Below are 21,109 nucleotides of genomic sequence, written 5' to 3' on the forward strand. Positions count from 1 at the left end.
AATAAATAATAAATAAATATTATTATTCGAAAACATAAAATAAAATAGCGCGCGCCTGTGTTGTTAGTACTACAAAAAATAAACTTATTCTTTATTCGTTAAAAATTTTTTCTATATGATAGATTAATTTTTTTAGATATATTATTTTATTTATATTCATATTTATATTATCTATATTTAGATAGCACACATATATTTCCTAGTATTACGATCATAGGTCAACCATAACTAAAATCAAAGTTTCCGAAACCGATTTCGGAACGCAACCTCCTACTTCTAGGGTCTCTACGCAGTCCATACTTGTAGTATGTTCTAACCTATATTTTCTTTCTTACATTTTCCATGAACGTAATATAACAGTAACAATAAAAAAGTCTTGTATGTACAAGAAAATGCTGCAGTCTGCATGAAACACAATCTGAAATCTACCGCATGGTCAATTGAACATTTCTTTATATGATATATCTAAAAATGCATAATATGCATAATATGCACAATTTATTATGTACTAGTATCTCTCGTGCCATCCACAATGTAAAAGTTTTCAAGCAACAAAGGTTATATCTTTTAATAAAAATTTTTAATTTAGAGCGAAAAAGTATTACGGAAATAATATATGTTATATATGTTATAAAACCTTGTTTTTATTTTACTTTTTAGGAGATGGATATATTCATCAAAAATATGTTTTGCCGCACAGATAACGACGGACGTGGAATATGATATATCAGTTGAAGCTATTCGTAATTTTAGCATAGTAGCACATGTCGATCATGGCAAAAGCACACTCGCAGATAGGCTACTGGAATTAACAGGTGCTATAAAAGTGAACTCTGGGAAGCAAGTTTTAGACAATTTGCAAGTTGAAAGAGAACGTGGAATTACCGTGAAAGCACAGACAGCTTCGTTAAACTACATGTATCAAGGAAAGAAACACTTGCTAAATCTTATAGATACACCAGGTCATGTGGATTTTTCAGCAGAAGTTCAACGATCATTGTCTCCCTGTCAAGGGGTTATACTATTAGTTGATGCAAATGACGGAATCCAAGCTCAAACAGTAGCTAATTACTATCTGGCACGAGAGAAAGATCTCGTAGTGATACCAGTAATTAATAAAATAGATTTGAAGAATGCCAATCCTGAAAGAGTACAGAATCAATTACAGGCATTATTTGGCATAGAGGATGTAGATGTCATCAAAATATCCGCTAAGTTAGGTATTGGAATCGATAAAGTTTTAGATGCTGTTGTTGAAAAAATTCCACCACCCGTGGTATGTAGGGACGAACCGTTCAGAGCGCTAATATTTGATAGCTGGTACGATAAACATAAGGGAGCAATTTCTTTAATTTATGTCAAAGATGGACAATTGAGTGTTGGCAAATACATTACTTCTACATATATGAAGAAATCATATGAAATTAGAAATATTTCTCTTCTTAGACCTCGAGAAGAAAATGTGAAGACAATGTAAGTGAGTATCATTTTCATGCTTTTTCTTTCAAACAAAATTGTATTTTATATTATGCATTAAATGAGTATATAGGGTAGGCCCAAACATTCCGGCCTTTGAGATCTTATAGGAAATTTAATTCTGAACAAAAAATTTCCTATAAACATGGGTCGCAAAATGCTTCCTTAAAAAGTGAGCACTCAAAAACCTCTGCAATCATGAATCACGAAGTCAAAACACTTTTTTGTACATTTGAAACTGGTTATTTCAAAACCTATGGAACGTACTACAATCATTTTGATATCATTTAAAAGATAATTTAAATCTCTACAACTTTTGTTTCGATACTTTTTGGTAAAAAACGCATACTTGTTATTTGTAAAAATGTATAAAATAACCGTGATTTCAGATGGTTTTGGGCGTTAATTTTTTGAAGAAGCATTTTTTGATCCATGTCTATAGGAAACTTTTTGTTCAGAATTAAATGTCCTATAAGATCTCAAAGTCTGGCTGGAATGGCCAGATAATAATAATAATTTTTATTATTTTGCACAGAGAAGAAATATCAAGATTATTAAGAAATTAAAAATTTATAAGACATTTGATATTTTACTTTGATGTAGACAATGTAGATGATGTAAACAATCCTACTTATGGAAACCTATAGAAACTGGATGCATAATTATTTTCTGTTTTTGGCAATGTGAGAAATATTTCAGATTTAATTAGTTTTGATGACTGAATATGATATAATAAAAATTTTGATATATAAGTAGAGATTATAGACGAACTGCCTGCATAGACAGTTATCAAAAATTCTTTCCAATGTCATTTTTTTAAAGATGTTAAAATGTTTAAATTCTTTAATATTTCATTTTCATTGTTTTGTTTCCCATCTTAATGCTAATAGTGATGCTAATATGTATATGTACTTTACTGTTTTAAATATTATTGTGATTATTTTAAAATAATCGTGAATTTCAGACATACAAAAAGTTTGAAGCTACAAATTAACATTTAGTAATACATTTATAAAAAGCAAGTAAATCCTTCAAGAGGATCCTTTTATCTATTTTCGTTTATTTTTAATATTGGGAAAATTTATGCAGATTTTTTTTAGCGAAATGCAAGCCTAAACCTTTGTATTAAGAATTATTATAATATAAAGATTTGCGTTTAAATCTTGCTAAAAAAATCCGCAGAGACTTTCCTGTCAATCTAATAGAATAAAATCCGATTATTGTTTATCTAAAATTTATTTAAAACTTTGTATTAAACATTTTTTACAGTTCGTACTGTGTTTATTACTTTGTCATAATCCAGTGTTGCTAGCATATGAGTTTCAATTGATCATATGTATATGTGTTTATTAAATTTTCTAGTTTTATTTCTTTTTTTCTTAAATATCTCATTTTTAAAAATTGATTTGAAAAATTGAAAATCGGACCGAACCTTTTGATTAACCCGATACAATAAATGTTAATATATTTTTACTAAATATTCAATATTTTGTATAATAATTTGTAATAATTGCGATATTTTATAACATCACTGTGGCATAAACAAATGACCACATGTAGCTTATATATATTTAACATTTAGATTTGCAGGACAAGTAGGCACTATATCGTGCAATATGAAATCTAAGGAAACTCACATTGGTGATACTTTGTATCTCCGACATCAATCTGTCGATTCTTTAGAAGGATTTAAACCACCCAAACCGATGGTATTTGCAGGAGTATATCCAATGGATCAATCACAATTCATATCTTTGCAAGCAGCTATTGACAAACTTACATTAAACGACAGTGCTGTAACTGTTGCACTAGAATCAAGGTATAACTTTGATCAATTTAAAGTTTAATTGTATAGGGTATCCTATTTTACATGGATTATTAAGAACATTGTTTGTAAATAATAATAATGCCATTTTTAGCATATATAGTTATTATACTTGTATTTGAAGTTATTATATTGCTTGTTTAAGTAATTTACCATTTTTATTAATTCTACACGTGTGTCAATCTATGTAACACTAAAAAACGCGAAAAAAATTTTTATTTCAATGATATTTTGTTTTTCTCCCAAATTTCTGCCACAATTTCTCCCAAACAATTTGGATAGGATTTATGAGCATTCCTAATTTGACAATAAACGTTCTAAACTAATGTGAGTTTACTGTAGTTGTATTCAATTACATTGATAATTGTTTTTTACATGATGAAAAATTTACAAGCGAAAATGTTACAGCGTCGCACTTGGAAGAGGGTGGCGTCTTGGTTTCTTGGGCTTACTACATATGGAGGTTTTCAGTCAGCGACTTGAACAAGAATATGGGGCGCAGCCAATAATTACAGCTCCCGCCGTTACGTATAAGGCAAAACTTTTTGGCAGTAAAAGCATAGCGAAATATCAAAGCGATACAATAACTTTTAATAATCCAACGCATTTTCCAAACCCACAAGTTGTCACCGAATTTTACGAACCCATGGTCATGATAACTGTGATAACGCCAGGTATTTTTCATTAATATTAAAATATATTAGCACGAAGCAAAAAAATAGATTTGGAAATGAATGAAAAAATTATATATTCAAATTTTTTCATTTCAAAAATGCGAAAATAGAGTTTGTAATTTTCATCTTTATTATTAACACTTCTAGAGTAATCCTAATGCTTTATAAAATGTGTAGTTGATTATATGAATGGGATTACGTCACTCTGTCGAGAAAGACGGGGCATAGAAAAATTGAGCAAGACTATTGGCAGTGACAGATACATGCTACAATATATAATGCCATTGTGCGAAATAATCCTTGACTTTCATGACACTTTGAAAAGCATAAGTTCTGGTTATGCTAGTTTTGATTATGAAGATTACGGCTATCAACCGTCCAACATCGTAAAAGTAATTAAATATTATTATTCTGCTATGCAGTTTCATAATAAATTATATCATAATTTAATTTTTATGTATACATTTTAGTTAGATATCCTTTTAAATGGAAAATTGGTGGAAGAGTTAAGTACAATTGTGTATAAAGACAAAGCAATGCAGACAGGTAAAAAGTTGTGCATCAAGCTTCTAGAGACTATTCCTCGACAACTGTTTGAAATAGCAATTCAAGCAGCAATAGGAGGTAAAGTGATCGCAAGAGAAACTTTAAAAGCTTACAGAAAGGATGTAACAGCGAAATTGGTAAGTAATTATATGTAATTACCTTTTTTAAAAAGGGTCAAAAAGATGCCAAATGTACACGCAAAAACGAACTTCATAAAATTGTTTTAATCATATTTTGTTTTCATAAAAATGTTTAAAAAAAAAAGTGAAATCAGAAAATTGCACCAAGTAGAAGATACGCAAAAAGAACTAGATAAAACTCAGAAGAAAAAGGAGATAATATATAATATAAAGCAAACAAATTTAATACAAAGTTTTTATTTAAAAATTGCATCATCAATATTTAAAATAATTGTTTTCAGTATGGCGGTGATGTCACTAGAAGGAAGAAATTGCTGGCGCAACAAGCGGAAGGAAAGAAGAAAATGAGAAAAATAGGAACAATTTCTTTACCCCGAGATACTTTTATAAGCGTGCTAAAAAAATAATAGAGTTTATTCTGTCATTAGGATTGAAAACAGGCTTTTACAGTTTTACATTTGAATTTTGACCATACGTGAATTGAGTAGTAAAATATTTACTAAAAATTAGTTGAAAAAGTTTCCTTATTTCTTGATTATTTTCATTGTTGAGTTCATAGATCGCAAAACGATGTAAGATTTTTCTGTTCAACTCAAACCTTCATACGAGCAAGGATTAGATTATTATCGGAACTTGTATATTCTATGTAAAATAAATTATTTATATAAATTATATATATATATATATATATATATGAGGTATTTACAGGATGTTCCATTTTATTTTCGATAGTCAAACATCTGGAAATAACGAAGTAGTAGAAAAAAAATGTTTCAGACAAACGTTGTAGAATTTTAAGAGCTACATAATATCGTGACCTTAAATTGCTGTTAGGTAACATTTTTCAAAGTTATTTGAAGATCAACTTCATTGTTTTAAATAGAAATTGGTATTTTTTATTATAAAATAGGAAGGAGTGTTTAATTCTACCTAAAGAAATACTAAAACCATCACTTTGGTAAACTCATTATTTGTATAAGATTGGCTATCTCAAAACCATCTTGGTTTTGGCATGTAAAGTTTTGTTGCAAAGTGGAAAATAACATATATATATTTTGCGCAAAATTGGTCAGTTACTTCGTCAAAATGGTCGGTCGACTTACATTTAACTGTGTGATAGTCTGAAAGCTTTCTATGCTATGGAATAGATATAATGAGAACGAAAAAATGTTATATACATTTTTCACGTAAACCTTAAAAGTGGCGTTGAATTATTGTGCGATTAATTAATTAATGGAACAGTAATATTCTCCTTTTTTCAATTTTGTTAATAGTAATAATAAATCAATTAATGTAATAAAAAGCAGGAAATTTCTTCCTTGAGGCTCAATATTTTGCTCAAAGCACATTTTTATTACTCACATATGTAGCGTTTCATATTTTATAAATATCTTATCTTATTATTCTTAATATGCTTGCTTTAGAACAATATACGAAAATAAAGTCTTAGAAAACTGCAATTTCCTTCGCTACTGGTTCCTCCTCGCAATTCATATCATCTTCATCCTTCTTTTGTTGTTTCTTCTTCGATGTCGCATCCTTTTTCTCCTTTTGTACTTTCCTGAAGTTCTCCAGCGATTCCTGAAGCGTATCTACAAACTGATCAAACTCAATGTCCACCATTGCCTGAATCACATCTGGTCCACTGATCGTCTTGCGATTGCCCTTCTTTGCTATTACATTAGCGGAGGATGTCAGATAGAGAATAAAAATTGATGCAGCCTTCGCCACCGCTATTCTAGCATCTTTTCCAATCGTTATTCCATCTGGCAAAGCTTCCTTGATGATCCTGGTCACGACGGCATTAGGCAAGTTCAGATCCTCTAGTCGCTCAGCCATCTACCCATCATTTATATATCATAAATGTTCTAATACGTTTCATTTATTATAATAATATTTATATAAATATATATTAAACAAAAAGTATAAAAATTTATTATAATTACCTCAATTTTTTTAATAATTAGGTTAAATTTAGGTTAAAGGTGAGGTTATCCGGCACAATGTGAGATTAGTTTTTTTTCGCAGTCAAATTATGTACACAAATCCACTTCATAGTTCCTACATGCAACGGAAGTAAACATAATGGAATAAGTAAAACTTTGTAGCGATAATAGTAAATAATAGCAATTGCTTTCTTACAAAATAAAACAGATTGTATAAACCAAATTGAAACTCGAGAAAAGTAATCCCACAATCGATGAATGAAAATAGCATAACGTAAAACAAATTTTCATGTATTTTTCGTTTTAAACAATTCAAAAAGTTTGTTTATTCTATTTGCACTCTCTGTATCTGTTAACAAGTACACAACAGAAAAAAGACCAAGATTTACTCGAGCTGAAGAAAGCCATATATGTAATACTTAGGGTGCGTTCACGTTGGACTCTTTAAGCCAATGACCAAGTTTACACGGCAACATTAATCGGGTTTAATAACATTCGTATACACTTGACCGGAATTGAACGTAATTTTAAGGTACTGTTATATGCAATCGTTTGCATTTCATTTGAAGAATAATGAAGTGTGATTAAAAAGGTTTGTGAGTCCTTCAGTTAATTGTAATTAAATGTTTATTACTCAGTAGTTAGCCGAAATCATGGTGGAAGAATACCAGATGTGTTCATACGCATCTTTTTGTAAAGCCCGGTGTCCACGATGCTAGAAATCGGTCCGAGAAATATGTAGCCAATCAACTTGCGGCTTTTTCGTAAAAGTGCAAGTTGATTAGCTACATATTTCTCGGACCGAGATCTCGAACCGATTTCTAGCATCGTGGACACCGGGCTTTACAGCCAATGAGACATTGAAGCCAGATAGGTCCGTATTCATAGTCGGATCACAGTATAATGATATACAGTAGGGACAAAGAGCGTCGGCACTTTTGATCTTTTTCAGCCGATCCGCCATGTCTTCGGGCGGCAAGTAGCGTATCAATAATATTAGAAACCACCGCTATCAGCAAATATTTTTAATGTGTTTTCTTAAAACAAATTACATATTTTATAAATACATAAGTAATGCATACTTTTCTTTCTCTTTTGGAAAGCGAAAAAATGATATATTATCATCATTAATCATTGTGAAAACAATTTTGCACCGCACACACTCGATGTATTCTCTTAGACATTGTTTTTAACAAAAGCACAAAACAAACAATACAATACAATATACGAATTTTTATGTTTGGTTATGTTTCTCTATCTATATGTGATCACAGTTACGGAGATAATGTGCGTTCTTTACTTTGAACGGGATTGGAAGCCGCGAACATGGCCGCTTGGGATGCGCAAGCAAATCTGCGCGGCTGACTCGAAAACGGGTGCTTGTCCCTACTATATATCCTTATACTGTGATCGGATCTTATATTTAAGACCGTCTTAAGTATATCTGCAGATACTCCATAGCCAATGAAATGATTCATACAGCATCTGCAGATAAACTTAAGGGGATGCTGGAACTGCTAGTGAACTATTTTTTCACTATAGCGATGGTAATTGCAGTTTCGAAAATTCTCTTTATTGCTTGTGCAGAATAAAAAATCCTTTTCCACAAATGAAGTATAGATAGAAAGAAAGTCCGCTCTACTGGACTTTATATTCAAAATGGAAAAAAGTTAAAAACTTGCATTTGTCTTTTCTAACTTTTTTCCATTTTAAATATAAAATCCTGTAGAGCGGACTTTCTTTCTATCTATACTTCATTTGTGGAAAAGGATTTTTTATTCTGCACAAACAATAAAGAGAATTTTCGAAACTGCAATTACCATCGCTATAGTAAAAAAATAGTTCACTAGCAACTCTAGCATCCCCTTAAGGGGATCCTGGAGTGACTAGTGAAAAGTGTTGCCAATTGAACACATACATATACAAAAATTACAGTTGAAATGCTTTTTATAAAAATTTCGCAATTCGTACGCACAAAATTGCGGTTGTTTACAATCGGGATAAAATAAAGGAATGTAATGAAGCTTTTCGAAGTGACTTTAGAAGTGTAATAAAAAAGAATAGTATGAATGAAAATCTTGTACATACTTATACATACATGCAAGATTTTCATTCATACTATTCTTTTTTATTACACTTCTAAAGTCACTTCGAAAAGCTTCATTACATTCCTTTATTTTATCCCGATTGTAAACAACCGCAATTTTGTGCGTACGAATTGCGAAATTTTTATAAAAAGCATTTTTTTTGTGCAAATGGCAGCACCATCGCGAAAAAGTTCCCTAGTCACTCCAGTATCCCCTTAAGACGGTCTTAAGGCGATCCTGGAGTTGCTAGTGAACTTTTTTGTCACTAGCTCTCGTTACAGCAACCGAGCGGAATCACTAAATTTTCCTACACGCTAATCTTTTTATTAGTTGCACAGAATAATAATTCCTTCTCCACGATTAAAGTACACACAATAATGAATTGTAAACTGGTCGTTTTTATCTTCAAAATGAAGAAAAATTCGGCTAGCCGATAACAAAACTGTAACTGTCAAATTTTTCCTCATTTTGAAGATAAAAACGAACAGCTTACAATTCATTATTGTGTGTACTTTAATCGTGGAGAAGGAATTATTATTCTGTGCAACTAATAAAAAGATTAGCGTGCAGGAAAATCTAATGATTCCGCTCGATCGCTGTAACGAGAGCTAGTGACAAAAAAGATCACTAGCAACTCCAGGATCGCCTTAAATATAAGATCCGACTATGAATACGGGCCATAGAGATCCTATAACAGAGATCGGACAACGTGCCACCATAGGGTAAAACTGGATATGATGGTTTTGTTGAGCCTTTTGTATCTATTTGATTTAAAAAAAAAAATATTGGACTTACTTTTGAGCTTACATTAACTAATAAGTTTACATTAAAGTAATGATAATGTGACGTGGAATACATATCTTATTCTGCGTTTAAAGCTGGAGACACAATGCGAGGCGATAGCGATAGGAACAGGGAATAACCAATCGCGTTACACGATTTGAGTACGGATGACCAAATCGAGCAACGCGATTGGTTATTCCCTGTTCCTATCGCTATCGCCTCGCATTGTGTCTCCAGCGTAAGCCTATTACACAATGCAAAGGAACAGGCAACAGGAACAGGGAATAGCCAATCGCGTTGCTCGATTTGGTCATCCGTACTCAAATCGTGTAACGCGATTGGTTATTCCCTGTTCCTTTGCATTGTGTAATAGGCTTTAAACGTTGCTTTGACTCGTTTTGAAAGACAGGTATGGTTAAGTCGGCTAATATGTCTTTGTTAGATATATACAGGGTGATTCGTATAAAGTGACCGATTTAATTATTAGTGAAATTTGAAGACATATGAAAAAAGAGTTTATACCGATATGTTCAGTACAAAGGGGGACACCATATAACGGATACGATTATTTTATGAGTGGAGGCGTTGAGGACATTTCAAAGTCAACTTCTTTTTTTTAATGGGATGCTGTATTTTTTATTTTATAGGATAGTAGCCCTTTTTAATATAAATTCAATGATACATTACATAAAAACATTCAAGGTCCATCAAGACCAAAAATACATGATAAAATAAAATTCAAATGTATGATCTGTATATCCGTCTGTCGTTCGCTTTGGCTCTCAGTATGTCTAGGTCTATGTTTATGAGCTGTGTTTTCTTTGGAAACTGCTATCATAATGTTATTATTACGAAGATTGTAAGGAAAAGTGATGCTTACAAACGTTGTGAGTGCCAAAGCGAACGCAGCCTTAGTATGAGATTAGTCGTAGCACTGAACGTAATGGCTAATTACAATAATTCACAAATTGTAGACATTTTGATAACTTTTGGTGAATGTGGAAAAAATGCAGCTGAAACTGCAAGAGTATTAAATGAACGATATCCAGATCGACATAGACATAGTGCCCGTTCAATATTACGGATTATATCACGAGCAAGACAATTCATCTGTGTCGTCGAGTTCAAGGTCAAAACTTTGAACATTTATTGTGAAGAACAGAAATACAGATCATACATTTGAATTTTATTTTATCATGTATTTTTGGCCTTGATTGACCTTGAATGCTTTTATGCAATGTATCATTAAATTTATATTAAAAAGGGCTACTATCCTATAAAATAAAAAATACAGCATCCCATTAAAAAAAAGAAGTTGACTTTGAAATGTCCTCAACGCCTCTACTCATAAAATAATCGTATCCGTTATATGGTATCCCCCTTTGTACTAAACATATCGGTATAAACTCTTTTTTCATATGTCTTCAAATTTCACTAATAATTAAATCGGTCACTTTATACGAATCACCCTGTATATAAAAATAAAAAATAGTAATGCTAAAGAACTTGGCGCTGCTACATCATCAAGTAATACGTTAACTGACAATGCTAACTAATGTTTAAATACGTTAATTGACAGTGTTCACTAATATAATATTGTTATTTACTGAATGAATATTGTTTTATGTAGCATTCGATTGACGCTGTAACTTACAGCCTGTAAGGGGATTCTTGAAAAGAATTAATCGAAGAATAACACCTTGATTTGCAGGATGAATTGTGTGATTTACACACTGATATTTCTCTCAAAACGATTAAAGAAACCGGTGCTGATTTTTATAAAATTTTATCAACATCATCATATCCCAAGCTGCGAAATTCCGGACTTCGAATTTATTCCATGTTTGGTTCCACATATTTATGTGAAACTTCATTTTCGAAAATGAAATTGATAAAAAACGAAAAACGTTCTTCTTTAAGTGATGATTCTTTACCGCGTCTTATGCGACTTGCTACATGCAATATGGAAATCGATGTTTCTACTCTCGTCTTTAAAAGATCTCGAAAATTGCCTTCATAATTTGAATTGTTCGAATAGTTTTCATTTAATTAGTAATTTCATTCTTCTATTTTATTCCTTAAAAGGTTGTTTTAGGGTCATAGGGTGGATTAGGCCTACTAGGGATACCACTTAAAAAAAAAACGCGTCAACAATACCTCACGGGTGACGTGGAAAGCTATTGGAAATATATGTAGATATACACGTGTCATACGGTCCTGAGCCGCGAGCAGCTTGTTGACTGCGCGCGGGGCTCGAGGTAAGGGGAATAGCGCGAGGCGGCGCTAGCTGAAAATCGGCTGCCGCGTGCAAATCTTGCCGAACTCTGGTTTACATTATCGAAACGTAAAAACAGATAATACATAAAAATTTATATATTTTCAAATAAAGGTGTTTTTTTCTTATGTCTTTTAATAGTATGCAATGTCAGCGCTCTGAACCCATTCTGTCATCAGAGCGCTGACATTACATGGCATACTATTAAAAGACATAAGAAAAAAACACCTTCATTTGAAAATATATTCTGTACATGCACACAATAAATTTCATTATTCGTAATATTATTTAATGATTGCAGGAACGAGTGGCGTAACAAAAGTGACCAACGATTAGATCGTATGGAGGCAGAACTGAAGTAAGTATGCAATATATTGTATTTATTGGATTGAATTAGTATTTTATAAATATAATTAGTATTCTACAAATACGCGCTGTAACTTTGCCAACTTGGATTGATAATATTATAAATAATATTATAAATAATTTATTTTTATCTTCAAACATTTATTCAATGTAATTTCTCTCCTTTGCAAAAATCTAATAATACTTAGCAGCGTCTGTTTAAATATCGCCGCAACTTTCTGACTCATTTCATATTAATAAGTGATAGTCATCTCAGTGAGTGAATAATAAATGATAATCACCTTTATTTTTCTTTATCATCTGCAGAAGGATGAATACCCTACTCGAAGAGATAGTGAGGCACCAGCGAAATCGGGATCGCCCTAATCAAGTGCGGAAGCCAAGGATCCTACCAATATCGTCCATAAGAGAAATGGACGCTTTTGAAGGTGCAACCGACGATATCTTTTTTGATACCGTAAGTAGAGAAAGAAAAATTTTACATGCAACAGCGCCAAGTTCTTTAGCATTACTATTTTTTATTTTTATATACAGGGTGTTAAATTTCAAACGTAACAGGTGGAATATCTCGTAAACAATGCATTTTAGAAAAAATTGTTTCCTACAAAAGTTATAAGGTTTCGGAGGGAACATAACATAGTAATATTCATATAACCTTGGGCGGCGCCTCCAAGGTCAAGTGGAGGTGAGAATGAATTTTTTAAATGGAAACCCATATTTTTTATTATTACATTTTTTTCTACTAATTAATTTGAACAACTTTTGTCTAAAGCATTTTTTTATTTACCTAATATTTTTTAAGATATTCAAGAAAAACTTGATAACTCTTTCAACATTCAGTTTACGATATTGAAGATTAAATGACGGAACGAAAGGATTCAGAAAAGAAAAAATAAAATAATTAATGAAGCAAATAAGAAATAGACTTTATTAATAAATCTTAATTCAAAAATGAAAGAATTTTTGCAAAAAGAATTTGTAGAAAAAGTAACGAAGTCAACCAAATTCTTTCATTTTTGAATGAAGATTTATTAATAAAGTCTATCTCTTATTTACTTCATTAATTATTTTATTTTTTCTTTTCTGAATCCTTTCGTTCCGTCATTTAATCTTCAATATCGTAAACTGAATGTTGAAAAAATTATCAAGTTTTTCTTGAATATCTTAAAAAATATTAGGTAAATAAAAATATGCTTTAGACAAAAGTTGTTCAAATTAATTAGTAGAAAAAAATGTAATAATAAAAAATATGGGTTTCCATTTAAAAAATTCATTCTCACCTCCACTTGACCTTGGAGGCGCCGCCCAAGGTTATATGAATATTACTATGTTATGTTCCCTCCGAAACCTTATAACTTTTGTAGGAAACAATTTTTTCTAAAATGCATTGTTTACGAGATATTCCACCTGTTACGTTTGAAATTTAACACCCTGAATATATGAAATTTTTTTAAGAGATTAATTTTTATTTGGTTAGTTGTGACTGGTAAAGTATTACTTGGTACCATTTTTCGATATCATATTTTTTATAGGTTTATATACATTTTTTTAATAAATTAATTTTTACTTGGTTAATTTTATGTATATACATTTGTTTAATAGATTAATTTTTATTTGGTTGGTTGCGACTGGTACGTGTACTTGGAGCCTTTTTTCCCCTTTTTCAAAAAAGGTAATTTTTGTGAGATATCATTTATTTTTTTATTATAATCGAATGTCAACACTCAGTATATTATAATTAATTATCGGTATACAGAAAGTTCAATTTATCATGTCAAATATTTCTGGAATCACAAATACAAGTTTTTCTCCGTTGGTCAATAAAATTCGGACACCCTATATATTACAACCAAAAGTCGATACCCAGTATATTATAAAATCGCAAATACAAGTTTTTCGGTTGGTCAATAAAAATCGGACACCCTATATATTACAACCAAAAGTCGATACCCAGTATATTATAAAATCGCAAATACAAGTTTTTCGGTTGGTCAATAAAAATCGGACACCCTATATATTACAACCAAATTCGATACCCAGTATATTATAAAATCGCAAATATAAGTTTTTCGCTTGGTCATTAAAAATTGGACACCCTATATATTAATTAAAAGTCGACACCCAGTATCAATATAATTACTCATTGGAAAAAATAAAGTTTAATCTATCGTGTCAAATGTTTCTAGAATAACAACTACAAGTTTTTCGGGTTGGTCAATTAAAATCGGACACCCTATATATTATAATCAAAAGTCAACCCCTAGTATATATAATCCGTATTAAAAACTTAATTTTTTAAAAGTCGGGTATCATACGTGGTCAGGTTCACATACGTGAGACACTATCGTCTCTTGATTTTTGTTATTTGAATGAATAAAATAATATTGATAATTGATAATAATATATACCCGTAGTAAAAACTTAATTTTTTAAAAGTCGGGTGCCAGGTTCACATACGTGAGACACTACCGTATCTCTTGATTCTTGTTATTTGAATCCCCGAACACACCCCGCAGTCGATAATAACTCGTAAACGCCATCTAGTATACAAAGAATGAACTGTACATTTTCGTGCCAAAACGACGACGACGACGACGACAAGAGAGTTTCTTAATGAAAATTGTCACGATGTGGACTTTGCATTGTAATATCTCCCTTCACCGGGCATGTACGAGAAAAATAAAAACACTTTCATTATATAATTCGAGTACGCAGAATCGATTGAGCCTGTTCTTAACTCGATCGATCCACGCGTTATTAAGATCCGCAAATTTCAGCTAGTTTCAACTAGTCAGCTCGCGTAAAGATACACGGTCCGTCTCTCGCTGCCATTGCGCTGCGCGTGAACTTGGCGCGAGACACTACCGTGTCTCTTGATATCTTTCAAATATAATTATAACATGACAAACTTTTATATGTAGATTTACAGGTACAGCAGCTCATACCAGAGATTCAGAGAAGATGAAGAACCTGGGAGAAGCTGAACACTGGAAGAACTGGAACTGGAACTAAAACTGGAGCTGGAACTGGAAGAAGATAAAGAAGAGGATATGGCTTGGACAAAAGATCTCTCTTGGTCCTTATATAGCAAAATCGGCACTTTTCAGTGCCCATTTTTTCATGATTTTAACGCGGATCATCATCACAGTTAACATCAATCGACACTTTTCAGTGCCACTTTAATTCAACGTTGCGAACATCACAATTTACCTCTAAATCAATCGGCACTTTTCAGTGCCTTTTTTACGTGGAAATGTCGCGTTAAATAATTATTAATTTTGTTATTTTTCTGCCTAGGAACTTCAACGACATATAACAGCTTGCTGCAAGAAAACCGACCGACGTCAACACGCTTGTCATCCCATTCGTGTCAACGTTATCAGTGTCCAGTTTTTTTTATATTATTATATTTATATATCATACTTATATTTATATCTTATTTATATCTTTATTATTTATATTTATATCTTTCTTTGTATTTAAATCATATGTATTATTTAATATATCTTATAATTTTGAAAAAATTTGGAAAAATTATAAAGAATTGTATATATTATTATATTAAATATTATTATATTAAATATTAGAACTTTCTACACGCAATTTATTTTAGCAGAAAATTATGGGAGTAACTTTAAATGGCACTTTACTGTATCAATGAGCTCACTTTCTCGCAGAGCCTGCTCTATTTCTGCCGCCAACCTGGCACCAGGTTATGTCCCAGTGTGCTTACTGGGTGGATTTTGTACCCAATCTGTGGCCTCTCTGCTCACATATTTTGTCGAACAGATTTTGCCAATGTCTGTTCTTCGCAGGTTTGACTGACTGGGCAATGACTGATACTCGAAAGATGTTGGTCTCCATTAACTCTTATAACTCGCGATTCGTATACGATCAAATGTCTCTCAAACAGAATTGACTATGCAACCAGCACGAAAACCTGCAACGTATGAAGCCAAACCAACAACATAGCTAGCAGCACTGCCAGTGCAGTTGCCCGCATGGTAGCAAGCACGCAAATCCATCTAGCGATCTAGCACGAAAACAAGCATCGTGTGCCGCTGGCTTAACTCTGGTCTCTAAACTCCTCTGGGTCTGCCCCACATACACTGCATTGCATACATTACAATTGATACGGTAAATCAAATTAGTCTGTTTACAAGGCGGTAATTTATCCTTACCTTTATGGATAATGCACTTGAGAAGGACCACAACCCATATGGTCGAAACGTTGTGAACGAATAAAGAATTTTTTGCCAGTTGAGTCGTCGGAATTTTGTTATTGGTTATATATTTTCTATATTTTATCATTTAATCTTTGAAGCGAAACATTCTTTATATGCATCTTATTTTTTATTGTGTACATTCCCAGATAGCAAACGTGCGGCTCACATTCCTCTCACCGCGTGATACTCACGTCGTGAGCGCAAAAACGCATCATTCTCGCACTCACGCTGTGATGATCACACGCATGCATGCGTAAAAGATCGCACTGTAACATCACGTGTGTAATCACACCATGCCGCAAATATGCGACCAATGTGTGCACACAACGTGACACGGTATATATATATCTACGTGCGAGAATACAATTAGACCGCAGTTCTACAGTACGTCGTAACTGTAAGTCGTAAGAGAATCGACCAATCACGGTCGATTATTCTTCGATCGTATTACAGTTACGACGTATTGTGACTTTATAGACATTGCCATTTTTGGACGCGGCGTAATGTTCCGTATGTCCCGCCATTACTCGCGCTGTTGACAGTGTTCAGTTCAGTGCATCAGTGTTGACCGCAGAGCCACAGCCAGCTTCGCTCATCCAAAATCTGAATTTAATCTAAGGTATAATCTTTCATTTTCATTTATATCATACAAAACGCAAAGCAACATAGCAGAATATATTTCAGTTAATCTAGATATTAAGTACTGAGCGATCATAGAGAAAACGGCATGCACAAATTATAAGGTTATGTTGACCGCGAATTTTGTTCTATACTTATACTCAGCAAATTCACACATATTTTGTTAATAATAATCTTGAAATTTGCGTGTTTCCACTAAGCCAGGATGCATGAGAAAGGATCATGTTCAAAATCGAAATGCAAGTTGCGAAGTACAAAACAAAGGTTCCGCAACAGCTTGACAAAAATGAGTAAGTCAGATCGTGACACCGATGGTGACGATGTAGAACTCATGGAGGAAATGCAGCCATTGCAATTACTAGAAAACGAGTTCGAAAATGAAGACGTCGAGGACATGATGGATGACTCGAATGACTAGCAGGAAAATAATTTTACTGCTTTATCTCTTTCTTTTAACCATACAGTATTAATTTGCGCTTGATATAATAATTTATATTCCAGAATTAATGCAAGTTATGTGACAAGATAAAAACGTGCAATATAAAAAACGTACATATGTTACCGTTTCGCAATTATAGTATATTCTTTATTTTTCTATCGCTGTGCATGTTTTCTTGTCGAATATTATATGTATTTCATTACCATTATAATTATAAAACTATAAATGTTTAAAAATGTTACAATTGCAATAAAAATTTTGTATAAAACATTCCATTTTCTTTTATTTCACAAGGTGGGGAATACTAATATATTTTTATACAACCTGAAAATGTATTTACACAACGTGCGAGCGATATGCGTGCGAGCCATATGAGCCTCAATTGAGGACGCATCTGTCTGCTGCTATGAGCTCACTGTGCGTGCATTTTGTTATCTGGGTTATATTCTGAAACATTTTCTTACAGGAAATTTTACTTTAAAATATAATGCACATTATATTTTATAGATTGTCAATAAACGTTTTTTCCAAAAAGACACGTTTCAGAACATAACCTTAATACACATACATCTTAACCCACATAAAACGAAAACCTCCATCGGACGTCCAATGGACGTCTGTCATGGAGGTTCAGACCATCCAGTGGACGTCCTTTAGACATCCAATGGACAACCACTAGAAATCCATAGTTCCGCTTTGCGCACGTCCAATGGACCTCCATTAGACATCTTCACAGACGTCCATGGGACGTCGATTGGACGTTTTGTGGATCATTAATAGAGGGTTCACGGAGCCTCGGTGGACGACTAACCGACGTTCCGTGGATCATTAATGGAAGCTTCATGGAGCCTCAAAGGACGACCAGGCAGCACACATTGGTTTCAAAGCCGTTATAAACGTTTTAACGTAACGTTTCATAACCATTTTATTGAAACGTTTATTTAGGAGAAAAATGTCCAACGAAAAAACGTTAAGAGGAACGTTTCTTTTTCGGGAAAAAACGTTTCAGAAACCATCAGAAAAATATTTATCAATTCTATATATCAGTGCCTCAAAGATAGACAGAGTTAAGTCACATTTTTGTAAAAAAAACTAGATTTTTATATTTTATGAATTACTCTAAATTTCGTGTAGTGAAATCTCACTCTTTTGGAATGAGATATCACTTCAAGCAATAATGATTTCAAAAGAAAAGAAGAAGAAAAGAGTACTGGATCGGTTTTCCGGATGGTTATTTATAAGGTGATAACGCAAATGTTTCTTGCGAGAACGTCACGCCTGGCCTGGCCATCTATCGGTCGCTTGGTGAATCAGAGGCGGGAATCTCACACACACACTTATGTTGATTTTTGTCTCTTGTTCCATAATCGAGTACATTGAAACGTATGATGTAAAAATAATTTTATGTGGGTTAAGATGTATGTGTATTAAGGTTATGTTCTGAAACGTGTCTTTTTGGAAAAAACGTTTATTGACAATCTATAAAATATAATTAATACTCGCAAATTAAGTAGAAATTACTATTTTTTTCTATATTAATTATATAATTTTGAATCAATTTAATAAAACACATTTTTCGTTTCTGTGGAAACGTGAAAAATACGTTTTTAAAATTTAGGTCTAAAAACGGTTTCTATTTAAACTGTTTCTTAAATGGTACTTTATGTTTCTTAGACATTAGATACGTCTAAGAAACATATATTAGACTAACATGTGCTGCCTTGGGACTAACCGACGTTCCGTGGATCATTAATGGACGGTTCATGGAACATCGATGGACGTCTATTAGACGTTCCGTGGATCATTAATGGACGGTTCATGGAGCATCGATGGACGTCTATTAGACGTTCCGTGAATCATTAATGCTTCATGGAGCCTCGATAGACGACTAACCGACGATCCGTGGCATCGCGGTTCATGAAGTTTCCATTAATGATCCACGGAACGTCTAATAGACGTCCACCGATGCTCCATGAACCGTCCATAAATGATCCACGGATCGTCGGTTAGTCGTCTATCGAGGCTCCATGAAGCATTAATGATTCACGGAACGTCTAATAGACGTCCATCGATGTTCCATGAACCGTCCATTAATGATCCACGGAACGTCGGTTAGTCCCAAGGCAGCACATGTTAGTCTAATATATGTTTCTTAGACGTATCTAATGTCTAAGAAACATAAAGTACCATTTAAGAAACAGTTTAAATAGAAACCGTTTTTAGACCTAAATTTTAAAAACGTATTTTTCACGTTTCCACAAAAACGAAAAATGTGTTTTATTAAATTGATTCAAAATTATATAATTAATATAATATGCGTAGTGCAATTCCTCGATACGGCATTAAGGAGAAACCATTGAACTATATCCTAACTGGAATGAGCACTGCTATTGTTCTCGGGTCACGTGACCCGTTTAGAAAGAGAGGGTGAAAGCAGGGTATAGCTGTCCTTTTTCAATCTGTACCATAAGATAGGTTAACGGTGATAATAGTGTTCATAGGTTATAGATACTGGGTTTAGTTGTTACAATGGTAAAGAATTGTAGTGTTACAGGCTGCAAAGCACTACGTGGCAGCCAAATAGTAATATCACGTACCATGCGTAAGTAAAAAAATAGATATACAGGGTGTTCCAGAATTGTGTATGAAGCTCTCGTGAGCGGGTAGAATGCATCGAACTGAGAAGAAAAGTCCTTTGCCGTTTTGTAATTTTCGCAATAGTTAACAAGTTATTAATTATTAAAAATCGCTATATTAGTCCGGCCTACCGCTGAATGCAAACGCGCGGCGAGATGCGACCGCCTAGAGATCGAGGTTGCTAAGCGCGCGGGACTAGACATCCATATGTCTAGTGGATCTCTACTGGATGTTCCGAATCTCCATGACATACGTCTAATGGACGTCCATTACAGATTTTCGGTGGATGTAAATTTATGTAAAAATAACTTCAATTATATACATATATTATTAATAATTAAAAATAAATTCTATAATATTGTGAATTTCTAAATGTTAAACAAAATTAGCTGAAAAATTGTAATTAATAATGAAACTTAAATATTAGGTTATTGGAAATACTCTATATGTTTAATAAATCTATTATACATCCATAATGGATGTCTATGAACCTGCAATGGATTATGGGACATCTATTATGGAGATGGATGGACTCTAATGGACGTCTATCTGACTTACACTATGGGATATATATCCCATGGAGCTATGGAGTATCATGGATCTCTAATAGACGTCCATCTGACGTCTATCGTAGATAGATGTCCCTGAGCTATGGAGTTCATGGACATCCACTGGATGTATAATTTTATTAGAACGTACGTAAAAATTTATTTCATATATAATTACATTTTCCAGAATTGTGTATGAACATTTAGGAAATCACAATATAAGAAATTTATTTTTAAATTTTGAATAGTTAACGAAGTATTTTATTAAAAATTTATATCCCACCGAAAATCTGTAATGGACGTCCATAGACGTATGTCATGGAGATTCGGAACATCCAGTAGAGATCCACTAGACATATGGATGTCTAGTCCCGCGCGCTTAGCAACCTCGATCTCTAGGCGGTCGCATCTCGCCGCGCGTTTGCATTCAGCGGTAGGCCGGACTAATATAGCGATTTTTAATAATTAATAACTTGTTAACTATTGCGAAAATTACAAAACG

General features: G+C 32.9%; 3 protein-coding genes across 4 annotated transcripts; 2 read left to right on the forward strand and 1 right to left on the reverse strand.

Moving 5' to 3' along the window:
• The first annotated feature begins 456 nt into the window (after nt 1–456).
• LOC105286816 (translation factor GUF1 homolog, mitochondrial) lies at nt 457–5,336 on the forward strand. The gene is made up of 7 exons (XM_011352042.3): nt 457–557; nt 661–1,473; nt 3,059–3,295; nt 3,710–3,975; nt 4,153–4,367; nt 4,446–4,658; nt 4,943–5,336. The coding sequence occupies exons 1-7, from the start codon at nt 457–459 to the stop codon at nt 5,066–5,068; spliced, it is 1,971 nt and encodes a 656-aa protein (XP_011350344.1). The 3' UTR covers nt 5,069–5,336.
• Nucleotides 5,337–5,991: 655 nt separating this feature from the next.
• LOC105286815 (DNA polymerase epsilon subunit 3) lies at nt 5,992–7,015 on the reverse strand. Of its 2 annotated transcripts, XM_011352041.3 has the most exons (3): nt 6,804–7,015; nt 6,608–6,722; nt 5,992–6,500 (listed from the first exon to the last, which is right to left on the reverse strand). In XM_011352041.3, exon 3 carries the CDS (start codon nt 6,498–6,500, stop codon nt 6,108–6,110), a length of 393 nt encoding a protein of 130 aa, XP_011350343.1. In that variant the 5' UTR covers nt 6,608–6,722; nt 6,804–7,015; the 3' UTR covers nt 5,992–6,107. The 2 variants fall into 2 exon arrangements, with proteins under 2 accessions (XP_011350343.1, XP_011350342.1); XM_011352040.3 differs by having other exon boundaries at nt 6,608–7,015.
• A 5,032-nt stretch (nt 7,016–12,047) lies between these two features.
• LOC105279247 lies at nt 12,048–15,130 on the forward strand. The gene is made up of 3 exons (XM_026968955.1): nt 12,048–12,110; nt 12,425–12,615; nt 15,048–15,130. Exons 1-3 carry the CDS (start codon nt 12,094–12,096, stop codon nt 15,128–15,130), a joined length of 291 nt encoding a protein of 96 aa, XP_026824756.1. The 5' UTR covers nt 12,048–12,093.
• Nucleotides 15,131–21,109: the final 5,979 nt, after the last annotated feature.

The sequence above is a fragment of the Ooceraea biroi genome, chromosome 4 (assembly GCF_003672135.1).
Source record: "Ooceraea biroi isolate clonal line C1 chromosome 4, Obir_v5.4, whole genome shotgun sequence".
NCBI classification, from domain to species: Eukaryota; Metazoa; Arthropoda; class Insecta; order Hymenoptera; family Formicidae; genus Ooceraea; species Ooceraea biroi.